We start from the raw sequence: 17,293 nt of genomic DNA, 5'->3' as shown, positions 1-17,293 counted from the left end.
TTTGCTTTGCTTCCTTGCACATTTTAATTGTTTTTGAGATGCAGTTGACACACGACTGTAGCTGGAAAAAGAACAAGACTATCTATCACAGGATCATTCTAGATCATTCCAGAAAGATTTTCTTCTTCCCCTCAGCTCTTCATTTGTTAAAACTGGGGTTCACCCAGGTTGACCAGAACTACTGCCACCACTAGTTTGGAAGTGGATTCTCCCTTGTGGCTAATTCTGCAGCCTGGGTTGCCTCAGCCCTGTCCCCACCAGGAGTGAGGAGTGGGCCAGACCTGCCCCCGTCATACATCCTCTGTCTCTCTCCCCAGGGTTCCCCGCTCAGCGCTGACATGGCGGAGAGTGCCCTGCCGCCCTCCTCTTCCGCGGCCCCGGCCGCTGAGCCAGAAGTCACGGAGCAGCCGAGGCCTCGGAGCCCCCCTCCCTCCCCTCCGGGCTTGGAGGAGCCCCCAGAGGGAGCTGACCCTGACGTCCCGCATCCAGACCTGGCTCCCGTGGCCTTCTTCTGCCTGCGCCAGACCACCAGCCCCCGGAACTGGTGCATCAAGATGGTCTGCAACCCATATCCTTTGGGGGCTGGGCTTGGTTGGGGGCTGGGCTGTATGATGGCCAGTGACCACACAGGTGACAAGAGCCGGCACCCTGGCTGCTGAGAGGCCTTGGTTTACTGCTCCCACCAATGTTGCTTGGACTTATTTCCATCCATGTTGTATCAGGTGGTACAGACTGAGTGAGCCTGGGCGTTCACCCAGCGCGGGGCTGCTTGCTAGTGGCTCTGAGAGCCAGAGAGTTCCAGGTGGAGGTGGCCGCCTATGGCCCGGTGTTGTGCTGCCTCATCTTGTGGTGGACAGTAGAAGGGTGAGCCCGGCCATCTGGCTTGGAGACACCCCCAGTTCTGCCTCTGGCTGTGGGGCTTGTGTGACACTGTTACTGCATGGAGTTAAGTTTCCAAACACAGGGGAGATTGGCTGCATCGAACCCTTGCAAGATCCCTGTTGAGTCCGTGTGGGCCTGGAGGCTTAGGGCTGGGTCCTGACCCAGCCCACCCTGAGTGGGAGCTCCCAGCCCTTCCTCACCACTTCGCTTCCCCAAGCCTCAGGACCCTTCGTTCCTGTTCTCTCTGTGCTTGAAGCACTTTCTCTTTCCCTATTCTGGCCAGTCTTGCAGATCTCAGCTGTGGTGTCGCCTTCCCTGGTAAGCCCTCTGTGATTCCCTCTCAGGCTGTCCCCTTGTTGGCACATCTGGGTGTGAATTTCAAGCGTTGCGAATTATTTAAAAGACAAAGTGACAGGGAGGGAGGAATGGAGATAGATATATATATATGGAGAGAGAGGGCTCCTGTCTGCTGATTTACTCTCCCTGCTCTCCCCCATGCCTGCTACAACTGAGGCTGGCCCAGGCTGAAGCAGAGAGCCAGGGTTTCCATCCAGGTCTCCCATGCAGGTAGCAGGAACTTAGCACTTGGGCTGTTAACTGCTGCTTGCTTCCCGGGAGCAGAGGCAGGAAGTTGGGCTGGAAGCAGAGCAGGCAGAACTCACCCTGGCACTCCCATGTAGGATGCCAGTGGCATTCTAGAGAAGACTGGGTGTGTATGACTGAGCCCTGCATGGGAGGAGAAGGGTCTGGTGGGCAAGGGCAGGGCAGGGAGATGAAGGGTTTGGGAACAGCTGGGCTGTCTCCAGGGCAGTGGAGAGCTGGCCCAGGGCTCAAAGCAGGGGCTCTGCCGCGGGAACTAAGGCTGCTCAGCTGAGCTGGCTGAGACCACAGCAGCAGCCAGTGCTGAGCAGGGGGCCTGGTGCATGGGAACAGAGTGCTGGGGCTTGAGTTTCCTCCTGGGACAGGCGGGAGTGGTGATGATCCAGCCACCAGAGCAGGGATGCTGGTGGGGTCGGGGAGAGGGGGCGGGGAACACTGGCCAGGTTGGGGCTCAGCAACACCCCAGTTCCAATGTTGCTGCTGAGCCCCAGCTTGCTGACTCTCAGAAGCCAAGGGGTCTGGAGGGAGGTGGGGTGTCTCAGGCACAGCCAGTGACCGAGTTCCCCCGCTCCCTGAGACTCACTGCCCAGGGCACCCCTGTGCAGTGGGCATGGTGCACAAGGTGACTCTAGGGGCCTGCTGTGTGTGACTAGGAGCGTTAAGGGAGGGGCTAGCAGAGGTAGGATGGTGGATCGGGTCTGGCTCTGCTCCCCAGGTGCCATGTGGCCCTCAGAGCGGCTGCTGGTCAGGGTGGCTGGTGGTCCTGCTCTGGGCTTGCAGCAGGTGCAGAGCTGGTCCAGGGGCCACTCCTTGATGGACCAGCTGGTCTGAGTTCCCATATGCTGCCTGCTTGGTGACGTCAGGTACCCCAGCAGACCCCTTGGGGCCTGCGGGTAGGCTGGCAGGTAGGCTGGCGCAGGAGGGGCTTGTGTACCTGCGGGCTCCTCCCCGCATCCCAGGCTGCCTGAGGGAGTGTGGGGGGAGGGGAGTTCAGGTCTGAGAGTCATGTGCTGGCTCTCAGACTGGGAAGGTGAAGGTTGAAGTCTCAGCGATGGTCACATGCTGACCTTCTGCTGGAGTCTGCAGAGTGAGCCTAGGGTTTGGCGTCTGAACTGGGTTTCTGGGGTCATCGAATGGATGGCTGCGGGGCTAAGGGGCTGCGGCTGAGCCGGGAAGTCAGGAGAGAGGCAGGGGAGGAGATCTTGGCATCCTTAGGGGTCCTGGGTGGGTGGGGGCAGAACCTTGTGGAGGAAGTTTGGTGTGTGGGGGATTGGGGTTTGAGACGGGAGTGTTGCAGGTGCTGGGAACCTCCCTGTTCTCTGGGGGTTGAGGTCTGCCTGTTGGCACCAGGGGTGGGGGTGCAGCAGGGTTTGGCATGCTTTTCCCATAGCATGGCATTCCAATGTCCCTGGGCCCTGGGCAGGTGGTACTAATAATGCCCCCTTCATTGCTGTGGTCCCTTGAGTATGACCAATATGTGTCCAAATCAGGCACAGGGCTGGCTCATGAAGACCTGCAAAGGAGTGAGGGCCCTGAGGGTGTCAGGATTGGGTGAGCAGGAGAGTACTGGCCCCTGACAGCCCATCTCCCCCTCCCTCCCTCCTTCCTTGGTGCCCGCCAGCCGCTTTGGGAAGCTCGGTGCTCCCTGACTCAGCTCCTGCCCAGGCCCTGAGTCATGCCTGAATCACTGGGCACCCACAAGCTGTGGCGACCCTCGCTGGTGTTAGCCCAGCTTCTGTCTGGCCAGGGCCGCTTTCTGAGGTGCTCTGAGCCCCACCTGTGCCACGGGGGTGGTGCTTGCCCGTGCACAGGGTGACACGGCACATGAGACCAGAAAAGCAGCCACATCCGCAGTTCTCGCTGTGCTGGCCTGTGCCTGAGGGGTGGCCAGGGTGTGCACGTACAGCTGAGTAAACACTGCTGTCAGCAGATTCAATAAAACCGCTGTGACAGGTCTTTGGATAGAATGTAACACCTCAGGAGCACATTGTTTCCAGGGGCAATCAGATTCGATATCTGTTACTTGGGTGGACTGGGGTGCATTTTGTCATCCGTGTCCTGGCCATGGTCGTTGCAGACATTGCTAATCAATCACGGCATCCTCCAACGGGGTGGCCCCTGGCAGCCCTGACCAATCCATTGGAAGCCTGTCTTCCACCCTTTCTTGGGAGTGTGCCTGGCTGTGTGTCCTCACCCTCATCCTTCTCATCTCTGGGATGGGGAGATGAAAAATGCTGTGACGTGTCCAGCACAGAATAGGGAAGGGACAGTTGGCAGCTGGCGCTTTGTGCTCCCATTGCTCTGCCCTTAACCACCTTTAACCCTCCAAGCCACCCTGGCAGGGTGATTCGTTTTACTGGTGAGGTTAGCAAGGTGCAGAGAGATGAACTTCAACCCAGCAGTTGCATGTCTAGGACATGGCTGGAAAGGTTAGAATGAAACCCTGCTTTCTGTGGGTCCCCAGGCCTGGCTTCTGTCCCAGGACACCACTGTCACCCAAGACAGGAAGGGGTGGCTTGATGGTCCCCCCAGCCTCTCCCCTGGCCATCCCTGGAGGCATTGGCAGCCCCGCCCTTCCAGCCTACTGGCAGCTGAGCTGGGCTCCTGCGGCAGAGGGAAGCAGCCATGCGTGCTGGGGCAACCAGTGGGCTGTGAAGGCCTCCTTGCTGCTGGGGGGAGCCAGGATGCCTGCGCCAGTCTGGCTGGGAACCAGGAGCTGCCAACCACCCCACGACCTTGGGCTGATGATCCCCACTGGGTGCCCTCGGTCTCCCTGTCTGCAGGATGGGGGAGCAGACAGTGAGGGGCTTCCTGGGTGGCCGGCCCCCTGCTGGCCTCCTTGGGGTGGGCCCCACACTCAATGCTGTTTGAATGCTGGGGCTGATGGAGCTGGCTGATGGATGCTGCCTGGGCAGCATGGCAGCTGGACCCATGGTCCTAGTCATGGTCTGAGAAACCCAGAGTGGGTCTGTGACATCCCTAGAAGTAGGCAGACTGGCAGGGGGTGGGTGGGTGACAGCTGTGGGGATGTGGTGTGGCAGTAATGGGGTCACCTGCAGCCCCTGCCCTGGTCATTTAGTCCATCATCCTGCCTCTGGGCAGGCTGCCTTGGTGTGGGGGCTGTAGAGTCCAGGCCTCTAAGACCCTCCAGGGGCTCCTCCTCAATCTGACCAGCCACCCCCCTGTCAGGCTTTTTCTGCCCTGCACCTGCACTGAAGGCTGGTTGTTTATGGCTGGCAAGTCTCTTCCCACAGGCTGTGAGGGAAGGGGGTCCTTGGGAGGGGTCAGGTCCCCTCCTCCTCCAGCCTCATCCTGATGGACCGTCCAGACAGGCAGCAGGCATCGCTGGAAGCAGCCGTGTGTGGGGGAAATTGTCCGCTCCTCTCCATCTGGTGTGGAAAGGTTGTTTTTCTCAGAAATAAGAGTTAGTACGGAGCACCATCTCCCGAGGATGATGGCCAAAGTGAATTCTGTGCACTAGGGGAGGCTCTCCAGGCTGGGAAGTGGGGCTGACCCCCAGGGCATCCTCAGGGACTTTGGTTGGGCTTCCTGTGGAAAAGGCACGGGCAGCTGGGAAATGCCTCCTCTGACCCAGCCTGGGCATGGTGCTGAAGCCCACCAGGAGGAGGGGTTGTCTGACCTGGGGCTTGCTGCATGAATAGGAGTTTGCTGGGGCAGTTACAAAAGGCCGTACTGGGCAAGGGTGTGGTGTCGAGAGCAGTCAGGATTTAGTGTGGTCTGGGAATCGCTGCCACTGCTCTGGACAGGTGATTGGCTGACTCAGTGCCCATGTGGGGAGGCTCACCAGCTCTGTGCAGGGCAGTGTTCTGACCCCTGGTGATGTAACCCCTGGGCTATTCTGCCAGCTTGGGTAGGGTCATAACGCAGCAGATCTGGGTGCTCAGAGCTGACCCCGACTGACTGGCTGAGTTTCCAGCATGGTGGGGGAGGCAGAGCCACACTTGCGTCAAATGGGGTAAAAATTCAGCAGAGTGACCCTTAGGGGGCACAGGGAGACCAGAGTGGTTCACTGGTCCCGACTGGGAGGACCACAACAGCCTGGGGAAGGAGTAGGGGCGGAAAGTGACTGGGTCAAGGGTTCAGCTGAGTCTGGGGTCCCCAAGGATGCTGATGACAGCCTGGAATGTGGGTGGGACAGGACATGATATTTGGGATCCAAATCCTGGAGAGTGGGATGGGGTGGGGCTGCTTCCCTCCTTGCTGGCAGTCAAGCCAGCTCATGATGGGCCCACCCAACAAGACGAGGGGCTGGAGTGGGGGGGGGGAGACCTGACTGGAAGTCTCCTTGTCATCAAGTTGGAACAGGGGAGCCCAGCTTTTCTTGGTAGAGCTTGCCTGTGCTGCTGCAAGGCAGTCAGTGTGGCTCCAGGGTCCAGGCAGTCTCGGTAGGTTCAAGTCCAGCAGCCCCAGACGCCCTTGCTGTCTGTCTTCTCTTCCTCCTCCGAAGGACTGGATTGGAGAAGGTGGGGCCGTGCCTGTGGTTTCAGGAGAGGGTGTTTTGCCCCTGTCAGCAGAACATTTGGCAGTGACTGAGCTGTTATTTGGCTGTCACAACGTGAGGAGCCCAGCATCCTCCAAGGCCCAGGAAGCCCCCAGTAGTCCCCTCCCCAAGGGTGACCTGACCCGGTGGTGTGGTGGTTGAGAAACGCAGGCCTGGGGCTCTGAGGTCAGTGGGAGTGTGGATTGGGGCAGGGGTGGGGCCTGAGTCTGAGTGGGAGTCGCTATAGGAAGAGGGGTGGGTGCTGCATCCCCACTAGATCTCACACAGACGTGCGTGTGTATCTGCAGCTGTTGTTCACCAGGGATCATGTTCCCAGCTCTCTTCCCCGTGCCACCCACCCTGTGTTTCCCCCACAGCCACTCACCCACCTACCCTGGCTCCTACCCACCTTCAAATGCCTCCTCTACTCATCTATCCCTCCATCCACCTAGACATCCCTCCCTCCTTCCCCTCCCTCCATCCATCTTTCCGTTCATTCATTCAGTTATTCATCTAGCCATCCATCCATGCAATTGTTCATTTATCTACCCATGTATCCACTTATCCATTCATCTGCCCATCATCCAACTATTGATCCATCCATTCAATTATTTTTTTTAGAGACAATTTTTTTAAAAGATTTATTTTTATTACAAAGTCAGATATACAGAGAGGAGGAGAGACAGAGAGGAAGATCTTCCGTCCGATGTTTCACTCCCCAAGTGAGCCGCAACGGGCCGGTACACGCCGATCCGAAGCCGGGAACCAGGAACCTCTTCCAGGTCTCCCACGCGGGTGCAGTGTCCCAATGCACTGGGCCGTCCTCGACTGCTTTCCCAGGCCACAAGCAGGGAGCTGGATGGGAAGTGGAGCTGCCAGGATTAGAACCGGCGCCCATATGGGATCCCGGCGCGTTCAAGGTGAGGACTTTAGCCTCTAGGCCACGCCGCCGGGCCCCATCCATTCAATTATGTATGCATACATCCATCTGTCCATTTACCCATCCATCCATCCATCCATCCATCCACCCACCCACCCATCCATCTACGCATCCATCCATCCATCCCCATGCTTGGCCTGATCTCCCCGGAGGCCAGCTCCCAACCTGGCCAAGTGAGGATGGCTAGACATGCCTGTAGGTGTAGATGTGCTCCGGGAGCCAGCCTCCTGGTGGAATCCCTTCTTGGCCCCTTATTGACGGACCCTTGGCTTGTGGCTGGGTTTTGGGGAAGCGGGGCGCAGTTATCAAGGATACAGCCAGAAATGTTCTGAACTGTGCCTGGGTGGGGACTGAACTTTCTCCCGAGCACTCGCCCAGGGCAGCCCTGCTGGGTCCCAGGCTGGCCTGTGTTTAGCTGTGATCGACACTGTTGCCCCCCAGGCTCAGTGGCATGAATGAATGAAAGAATGAATGAGTGAATCAACAAATATCCTCTTAGAGCCCCCCGCCCCAGGATGCAGTGGACATGCAGAAGTGGCCTGCGTGGCTGCAACACATGTGACATGGCCACACAACACTGGGTGATCCTGGACTGGGGCATGTTTAGGCACCACTGGGGAGCGAGTAGGGGTTGGTGCCCAGGCCGGGTATACAGCAGGTGCTCCATGGATGCTTATGGGGCAGGCCCATGAACTGGGAAGTGGGGCTGGCAAGTTCAGGCCTTTGAGCCTCCTGTCCTCAATAACTGGGGGCAGAGGGGCCCACCATGAGGAATCAGTCTGGCTCCCTGGATCCCAGCATAGGAGGTCATAGCCTCAGCTCCTTCCTCCGCTGGGTTTATTTAGACAGCAGAGACAGACCCCCAGAAATGGATCAGATTTCAGATTTGACAGAAATCAAAACAAACTTGGACACCTCTGCCAAACCCAGCACTCCCACTCCACACCCGATTCACCCTCCCCCCCCCCCCCATGGGGACCTGACAGTCAGGCCTGCAGGAGGAGGGTGGTGGTCGCTATGGTAACCGTGCAGGCCTCTGGCTGGCTCCTGGAGAGGCGGCTGGCCCACGGGGCTTGCTTTGGCTTTGGGCACTGCCCCCTCTGTCCAGCCACTCTCCAACTGGGAACTGGCAGGTGTGAGGGCACCCCTGGCATGGTGGCTGCCCTGATGATCCTGTCCTTTGAGGCCTTTTTGAGATTTGAGGGTGCTTAGGGTACAGGATGGCTCTTGCTGGTCCTCTGCATGTCTGGGGTCCCCTGTGGCAGGTTCTCCCCCACCCCCTGGACAGGCCTCCCTTCTCATGGCCTTGTGCCTTGCTCTTCCCCATAGGAGGGGCCTTTTGGAGCTCGCTGTGTGCCACCATCCCCAGATGGGTCTGGATGCCCAGCAGGGGCCTAGCCAGACCAGCCGGCAGCAGGCTTGCTCATCTCTGCCCCGGCTGCCTCCCCATGCCTGTGGCTGGGGTCCCTAGGAGGCGGAGACAGTGTGGGAGAGAAGAAAGCAAATACTCCACTCCATGCCTCGGCTCTGCGCTGCAGGTGACAGAGTGTGTGGTTGATGACCAAGGTGCAAAGGTGGTAAGCGAGCAGCGACTCTGATCTGCCCATGCCCCCTGCCTGGCCCTGTACCAATGTTTGCTGCCTCCATAGCAGCGTCTTTCTGGTGGGGGGCCTGTCTGGGGGGCCCTTGGCTGAGGTTCTGGTCTGACCCTGATCATATCCAGCTCTAAATGGATTTTTAAAAAATTTTTTCCATTTATTTATTTGAGAGACAGAAGAGATAGAGCATCTGTCCCCGGGGTCATGCCCTCAAAGCCCTGACCCAAGCCAGGAATTCAGTCTGTGTTTCTCACAGGGGTGGTAGGGACCCCGTGACCATGGCCAGCAGTGCTGCCTCCCTTAGGATCTGCGTTAAACAGGAATCTGGAGTTGGGAGCTGCAGCCGGGCCTTGAACCTGTGCCCCCTGCTTTGGGATGCAGGTGTCCTAGCTGGCCTGTTTCCCATAAGGCCACTTGTCCACTTAGACGGATTGTTCTGGAAAGGCCGAGTGGAAAGTACATGCGCAGTGGACGTCTGGCCGTGGGGCATGTGGCGGCGTCACTTTGTTTTCTATGCTAGGTGAGTTCCTGTGATCAGCAGCTGAAGCCAGGGTGGGACTCTCACTCCCTCCCTGGCCAGGTGGCTTTTTCTTTGCAACAAAACTGAAACATGTGAGACCCTGACCCTGTTGCAAAGAGACAGAGCTCTGTGGCAAGAGCTGATGACTGTCGGGCTGCTTGCTTGGGTTTTGGTCAGAGTCTAAACAACATACACTGTTCTGGCTGATCAGAAAGCTCCAGCTGTTACAACATTGTAGAACCCTTCAGAAATGTTTGCCGCCATTACTATCATCACTCCTGTTAAGCTGTTGCTTGGCATGCTACAGTAACTCAGTAGATGCTCCTTAACTCTCTGGGGCCCCAAGTCTGGGGACCTTGGAAGACTTGAGGAGCAGTCTGGGGCTGGGGAGTGGGGTGTGCAGGTCCAGACCATTCTGGAGGGCTTCCTGGAGGTGGGGCTGATGGCCTCACCTTTGCCATGCCTCTCTTTCTCCTCTGCGCCCCTTGAGATGGCTGCCTGAGGGGGCTCCAGTGCCTGGTGGCTGTTCCCAGCTGGGCTGTGACACAGGTACCCCTACTGGGATGTCTGCTCAGGGCCTGCTGGGTAACCTGGGCAGGTCCCTGCCAGGAGGGTGCAGGCTGCCTCAGGAGGCAGAGTGGCTGCCAAGACCCGTTGCCTTCGTGGAGTGAGCCTTAGAGCCCCTCCTGGCCCCCAGATGGTTCTGGGAAGTTGGCTTTGCCTGCCAAGCTCCCCATTGGGCCTGGGCCAGGCCAGGCCCCGACCTCCCTCGACCTCCCGCTATTGCCCTCGTTGGCCTCCGCTTGCAGGCAGGCCGGTGCTTTTGATCCCCGAGCTCCTGGCGGCAATGCGGTTTCTAGCGACTTTTGAACCTCCTGGACTCTGGAAAGGCCGCTGTCATCTGGGATCCCCCCTCGTGCCTCGGGCCCCCTGGGGTCCAGAGTGCCTGTACGTGTGTGCCCAGGAGATCGTGGGAGCTAAGCAGTGTGGAGATGAAAGCGGCTCTCGCTATGTCCTTGGGGACTCTGTGCACCGTGCGGGTGGGCAGGCTGGCTGAGGCGCGGAGGCAGCGGCCTAGAGTGACAGCCCATGCTGTTCATGGGCCGTGTGACCTTGGGCACTGTCAGATCACCAATGTGCAGGATGCCTGCATTTGAGATCCCTCTGGCTCCTGATTCCAGCTCCCTGTTAACAGACACTGGGATCCAGGGGTGATGGCTCAGGTAGTTGGGTCTCTGGGTGGAGTTCCAGCTCCCACCTGGCTGTTGTGGACATCTGGGGTGTGAGCCGGCAGCTGGAAGCTCTGCTTGTCTCTCTTGCTGCCTCTCAGACACATAAGACAAAGTCTAGTGGTGACACACGAGCTTGGGGACCACAAGAACAGGTGTGTCTAAGCTCTGCCCTTTCCCAGCACGGGGCGTTGGGGAGACCTAACCCCTTGTACCTTATTTTCCATGCTTGAAAGTGAGGCTGTGAGGACTCAGGGAGGCAACACCTGCGGCAGACTCACTCAACATCAGGCACAGCGGGTACAGGTTGTGGCGTGGGGTTGCCAGAGGTCAGAGCTCAAGGTTCAGAGAGGCTGTCGCAGGCTGCAGGAGAAAGACTGGGGCTGGCCTGAGGGTTCGTGGAAGTCCAAGGCAGGGGCAGGCCAGACCTCACCTCGGGATGCACCAGGCCAGATGTGGTTCTCAGCTTTGGTGCTTCCCAATAGTCAGAAGAGGCTCCAATTGCTCTGAGCCCCAGTTTTCCTTATCTGTGAAATGGTTCTGCTGACCCCTCTTCCCCATGCACTGCCTAGGTCCCTGGGGAGGAAGCAGTGGGGGCACTGGGCCCTGGGGAAAGCCCCTGCTGAGTAAACTTTGACCTTGAGACAGGCAGGAAGGGCAGAAGGGGCAGAGGCTGCGGCCAGGAGGAGGTGGAGGGGAGCGGGAGGATGCGGAGGTTCGCTGGTAATTAGAACGTTTGAACTTCAGAAAAGTTAATTAGTGATGAAGCTGCTGCTGCTGGAGTGATGCTCAGACAAGAAGGGGGCCCTGGCAGCCACTGAAATTAATTACAGGGTTTGGTGGGAGAGTGGCAGCAGGGTCGGGGTGGCAGGGGGGGAAAGGAAGGAGCGGGGCCGGAGTGAGGGTCTGAGGCGGGGGCAGGGGGCGAAGGCACCATCCCAAGGTGTGTAAGGGCCTGGGGGTGGGAGAGAGGCTGTTGCCATGGAAACCAGGCTCCTCTCCCAGCAGGCTGGAGCTGTGCGCTTCATTCCCGGTGGGGTCTGGTTGGTGGCACCGAGGGGTGGGGGCGTCTGGGCAGCACAGGGTATCAGAGTGCACCCAGCAAACATGTAAGGTGCTCAGTTGGCAGCGTTAGGTCACAGCTGCCCTTGGAGAGTGAGTGAAGGTGATGAGCGTGTTGGGAATGGACAAGAGTGACAGGCGCTTGGAGAGAGGGCAAGGCCAGCCAGGGCAGACAGGCTGGGGCTTCAGAGAGGGGGATGAAAGTCGAGGGCGCTGGGGGACAGCTCATGCAGAGGCCCCGAGGTGGCTGGGGAGGTCTGAGCTGACAGCTGGGGGAGCTTGGCGCTGGCCGGTGCTGAGGACCCCAGAGCTGCCTTCCCTTCTCCTGACATGCATTTCTGGGGACAGAGTTGTGGGTGGTGACTTCAGTCAGATGCAGGTGTCGAGGCTTGGAAGTCTGCCCCACAGTCTGATTGTGGCCGTTCATGCTGCGTGTGGCTCAGGCCGCTGGACCTTTGTTGCTCTCCCCTCACCAAAGTGTCTGCACACATCCCATGCCCCGAGGGCCTGCCCTGGGGTGCAGACACTTGGGGTCTGCAGACACTTGCCTGGTGCAGGGTCTGGGGTCTAGCTGATCTCAGCTGCACAGCAGGACCCTCTGCCATCAGACTGGGGAAGGGAGGGTGAAGTGCTCAGAGAAAGGAGGTAGGGACAGGAGGAGGAGGTCACGGGTGGGGAGGCGAGGGGGTGTCCAGCTTTGCAAGTGGTGTCTTCTCCTTAAGGGGAGGGAGGAGCTGGAATCGGGGTGGCTTGCTGGGTGTGGCCCTGTCTGTTGAGATGGATGGGCTGGCTGTAAGATCTTGGGAGACTTGGGGGTTGACCCTGTTCAGGACTGGAGTGCCCGCCCATGTCTGTGGCGGCTTTGCCCTTAACCTGCCTGTGCACATGGTTTGAGTGTGTCAGCATGCTGGTGATCTTGCTGAACTGTGTGACCCTGGGCATGTACCAGCCCTGTGACGACATGGACTGTCTGTCGGACCGCTGCAAGATCCTGCAGGTAAGCCCCCGCAACCCCCTTACCATTCTCCCCGACCAAGCCCTGTCCCCCTGCCCCTCTCATTCCTCATCTCCGTGTAGGGCCTCTGCCCCAGTGCAGGCCCCCATCTCCTCTGCCAGCCTCCACCTCCTGCTAGCGTACAGGTGCACTCCTCCTTTGACACAACCTGCTTGGATTCCCCCGGCTCTGAGTAAAGGGTGAGCGGCTTCCAGGTTTCCCCAGTTCCAAAATGGGGGCCATGACCTCAGCGCTTTCCAGGCACCTGTGCAGGTCTGTGCACTTGTGGTGCGGGCTGCCAGGGTCAGCCCCACCTTCCAGGAGGACAGGTTCCTCTGGAGGAGGCCTTGTCCCCTGCCTCTTGGGGATCCCAGGGCTCTGTTTCCAAGCAGCACTGAGCTCCTGGGACCCTTGCTAAGTATTGGACCCCTGGGGTGGGCCTTTGGTCTAACAGCTGAGATACTGCTTAAGACCCCTGCACCCCCATTGGAGAACCTGGGTTCATCCCCCAGCTCGGGCTCCTGACTCTGGCTTCCTGCTGCTGGGGTCCCTGGGAGACTACAGTGATGGTGGCTCAGGGAACAGGGTTCCTGTCGCCCATGGGAACCCTGGGTAGAGTTCCTGGATCTGGCTTGGCTTGGCCCAGCCCAGTACTGGCCAGTTCAAGCATTTAGGGAATGAAGCAGATGACTGCTGCCAATCTCTGTCCATCTCTGCTTCTCAGATCACAGCAGTACAAACATAAAAAGTGCCCCCAGGTCCCTCGCCCAGCCCGTACTAGCTGGGGATCTGGGTCAAGCGAGCAGCAGCCTGTCTCATAGCTGAGGCCCCAGGGGAATGGCCGACTCCCAGCTCCTCCCGCCTTCATTCTGGCACTCAGGAGCTCTGACACTCTTGAGTTGAATCGGCTGCAGCTCTCCTTGTTTCTGGTGAAGGTCTCCCAAGGGTGGACTGCGCTGCGCCAGTTTTGCGGGTCCTCTCCAGGCCACTGGTGGCTCTGACCCCCGAGACTTGTTCTGCTGCTTGTTTTCCTTCTCCTCTGCCCTCCGTAGGTCTTCGATGATTTCATCTTTATCTTCTTCGCCATGGAGATGGTGCTCAAGATGGTGGCCCTGGGCATTTTTGGCAAGAAGTGCTACCTTGGGGACACGTGGAACCGCTTGGACTTCTTCATCGTCATGGCCGGGTGAGCGGCATGGACCCGACCCGCGGTGCTGGCAGTGCGGCCGTGTGTTCAGGTGGGCTGAGCTGGGAGGGGCCTGGGTGGACATGCCTTTGCCCCTCCTGTGCGGCCAGCTGATCCTGGGCTCTGTCACCCAGCTGGTTTGCTGGGTGACCTTGAGAAGGCCAAGGGCCCTGACTAGGCCTCTGTTTTCTCATCTGTAACATGGGAGCTCCAATTACATTTCCCTCAGAGTGAGTGCTCGGCAAATGTGAGCTGTTATTGTTGTTACCCTAGATCCCCAAAAGTGACAGAGGGGGAGCCTGGGCCCCAAACTATTTCAACCAAGACCTGAGCCATGGTCCCGGAGGCCAGGGGGCACCATGGCCCAGCATGCAGCCCCTCAGGGCCTGCTTTGTGCCTTGTCCCTGCTTTTCCGGTCACAGCCATGCATGGTCCACCCATCAGGCAGGGCTGTTAGGAGTACCCAGTCCTGGGGAGGGGCAGAGGGAGGCAGTCTCACCCATGGAGGCCTCTCCCAGCTGTGGTATGGTGGACATGGGCCAAGTGCTACAGTTTGCCTTTGGGATAGGAGCCAGATTGAGTCAGTCTGACTCAGGGGTTCCAGTGCTTTCTTGGGGTGATGGCACAGCGGAGGAAGCAGCAGCTGTTGCCAGGGATGGGACCACATGGCAGAGGACCAGGCTGGAGGCTGTGGTGCGTGTATATGAGTGTGAGTTCACATGTGTGTGCTCGGGTATGTGCTGCCATGGAGAAGAAGCCTCGAGGCAGCCCAGTGCTTGGCTGAGATGAGGAACCAGTGGCCGGGGGTCCCACCAGGAGTGTGTGTGGAATCCCACGGGCTGGTCCTAGCATGAGGGGGTCCATCTCACTGGGCCTTTTCAGAGGGACGGTGGCCTCCCCTTGGTGTCATGCTCACTTTCTCAGTGGCATTGTCCCCTACTCCCCACGCGTCACCAGCAGCCTGGACAGCTTTGTGCGGTTTCTCATGTTCCCTGGGGCCCCCTCGGTCAAGTTCGTATGAGTTCCTTTGGTTTGGCAGGAGGATATCCTGAGGTGTTGGGCACCTGTGGGGCTGTACTTGTGTCCCTGTGGTCCCCTGGGTGGGGGGAGGACAGTGTGGGCATGGCTTCTCCCACTAGCAGCCTGCATGGACGGTGTAGTGTCGCGGGGTGGCCCAGGTCCTGTTCCCCCCTCTCAGGAGACAACCTGCTCTCTCCTAGCCACTTTGTACAGGCTGTCTGCATCTTCAGCGTTCAGAGCTTGCTCTGGGGCAGGCTTGGGGTGGAGGGGGGCTCCTTTGCAAACCCAAGACATGCATAGTCATTCAGCTTAGAAATGAGGCTCACTACTCCTGCTTTTAAGTGCATTTTCCATGGTCTTCCCTCTCCCCAGTTCAAAGATGTATTAGTCTATTGGAAAGGTAGAGTGATCCTCCATCCGCTGACTCATTTCCCAGATAGCCTCAATGGCCAGGGCTGGGTCAGGCCGAGGCCAGCAGCTTCCTCCAGCTCTCCTACGCGGGGACCACTGGGCCATCTTCTGCTCTCCCAGGCACATTAGTATGGAACTGGATTGGAAGTAGAGCAGCCAGAAGCGGAATTGGTGCCCCTATCGGATGCCAGCATCACAGGCCATGGTTAAACCACTATGCCACAATGCTGGCCCCTCCCATGACATTTTAAACATTTATTTCGTTGAGAGGCAGAGAGAGGAGAAAAGAGTGCAAGAGCGAGCTGTCTCTCATTGGCTGCTTCCCTTCTCAAGTGTCTCCCAGGGATGACACTGAGACAGGAGCTCCCTAGGTGTCCTTCGAGGTGGCAGGAGCCTGACTGAGCCACAGGCTGCCGCCCGGTGCATACACCACCAGGAAGCTACGTCAGGAGCAGAGCCGGGCACACTGATGCATGCGACACAGGGATGCAGCTGGCATCTTACCCTCCGGTACAAACACCTGGCCTTCCTTCCACCCCTTCTTTAGTTCTTGCTCGTCCTCCTCTATGTTCTTACTGCAGAATTGCCACCAAGCACCTTGCACGCGTGTCTTTTCTCCGGGACCCTCGCAAATGCCCTGCCTGGGTGTCTCTGAGTCAGGGATGGTCCCTTCTCAAGCATGGTCCTTTCTCAAGCCGACTCTGCCGGCTCCTGCTGGAGTCACCTGACTTCCCCAGGTGCTTCTGTTTCTTGAGGAGAGGCCCAGCAGCCGACCCAGCAGAAACTGAGAGAGAATTTGGAAATAGAAAGAGAGTGAGAGAGGCTAGACTTAAAACTGCTTGATGGCCTGTGCAGGGCAGTAACAGCTGTGTGGGGTTTCTCTTGCTGGCCGGGCAAAAACTGTTTGCATTCTGGCCAGATCCAGTCCTGCACATTAATGTGGGATTTTATGGCATCTACACCAATAATGAGTGGGAAACAATGAATTGAGCCAAGGTGTCGTCCCCTGGATGGTGAGATAATCCTGAAGCAAGTCTTCTGTGGCAGAATGGCATTGCAAACGTCAGGGTGATTTTTGTCCTCACAACTGTGGTCCCACCCACCACATCCCTCGGGCCCCACCCTGCCTTTGGGGACACCATGGTCCCTCTGTTGCTGACAGATTGTTTCCCCCACCTGTCTCCCTGCTCTTCTTTCTGAATCAGGATGATGGGGTTCTGTGAGCTGAGCAGCCTGGCTTTGGTGGTGTGGTGTGAGGTCTCAGCGTGGTCTTATCCTGGGGTTGGGTGTGGAGGGCCTGCAGCCTGTGTCCTCCGGGGACAGGGAGGACTGCGCTTGGGGCTGACACACAAGGACTGTGTTCAGGCAGGCCATGCTTGCTTCCTGGATCAGACAGGCCTGCTGTCACTGCTGGGAAGTCCTTCATCACGGCTGTGCACGCACGGAGGTATAGCTCCTGTTGGTGGGAGGTCAGGTTCAATGGGGAGGGCTTGGCTGCATGGCCACCAGGCACAGGCCCAGCCCTAAGCCAGACGCTGGACAGTCGGGAACCAGCCCCGCCTCTGACCTCAAGGGCTTCCTGGTCCCTTGTGCAGGGTCACAGCCCTGGGCACCACAGTGTAGCCTTCCAAGTCCTTTCCCCACCCGAGACGCATCCCTGGGACTGCCTGCTCACTTCCTCTGGCCTGCAGGCCTGCCAGGCTGCCGGCCACAGGGGCCGGTGCTGCAGCCTGGCAGGAGTGAGACCCAGAGGTCATGGACTAGGGACCCCTCTTTGGGGTGTGGTGGTGGTGATGGGGTCAGTGTATGCTGTGATAAACAAAAGAGACCTGGACCTAAGTTTGAGTTGGCCAGGCACAGGGGCATGAAGTGGGATGGGAGGGTGGAGAGTGGAGGGAGGTGTGGGAGCCAGGGGGGCTGGCAGGAGGGCTGCAGTGAGTGCTGGCAGGGGGACTTGCAGGGGGGCAGCGAGTGCTGGCAGGAGTGCAGCAGGGGGCTGGCAGGGGGGCTGGCAGGGGGACTGCAGCGAGTGCTGGCCGGCAGACTCAACTCTGGTCTTGGGATACTTGTAGTGGTCCCGCTGAATGAGGTGTCCTCCCTCTGCATGCCAGCATGCCCAGGGGACTCGCGTGGCCATGCGTGGGCTTCAGTCCCTGGTCTGGGAACAGACTCCCAAGCACCTGATGATGGCTTTTGGGATGAAGAGATTCAGTGGCCTCGGCCCAGTATGGTGCGGGAGACTAGCACCTTGTCCGGGGGCCATGTGACCCCACTCCACCTCATGGGGTCACGGAACTTCAAGGGCTCTCCCATGTGGAACTCAAAGCAGGTGATTTTTACAAACCAAAAG

At 58.7% G+C, this 17,293-nt stretch overlaps 1 protein-coding gene across 1 annotated transcript in view; it reads left to right on the top strand.

Moving 5' to 3' along the window:
* Positions 1 to 337: 337 nt before the first annotated feature.
* Positions 338 to 17,293, top strand: part of CACNA1I (calcium voltage-gated channel subunit alpha1 I) — a 64,392-nt gene continuing 47,436 nt past the window's right edge. Inside the window, exons 1-3 of the mRNA XM_058673226.1 lie at positions 338 to 568; positions 12,218 to 12,329; positions 13,379 to 13,512. Of these exons, the coding sequence (XP_058529209.1) occupies positions 339 to 568; positions 12,218 to 12,329; positions 13,379 to 13,512 (476 nt within the window). The 5' untranslated portion in view covers position 338. The remainder of the gene's footprint in view (positions 569 to 12,217; positions 12,330 to 13,378; positions 13,513 to 17,293) is intronic.

Source organism: Ochotona princeps, chromosome 15 (genome assembly GCF_030435755.1).
Source record: "Ochotona princeps isolate mOchPri1 chromosome 15, mOchPri1.hap1, whole genome shotgun sequence".
NCBI classification, from domain to species: Eukaryota; Metazoa; Chordata; class Mammalia; order Lagomorpha; family Ochotonidae; genus Ochotona; species Ochotona princeps.
The sequence above is the reverse complement of the archived record's forward strand: the minus strand, read 5'-3'. Positions and strand labels throughout refer to the sequence as shown.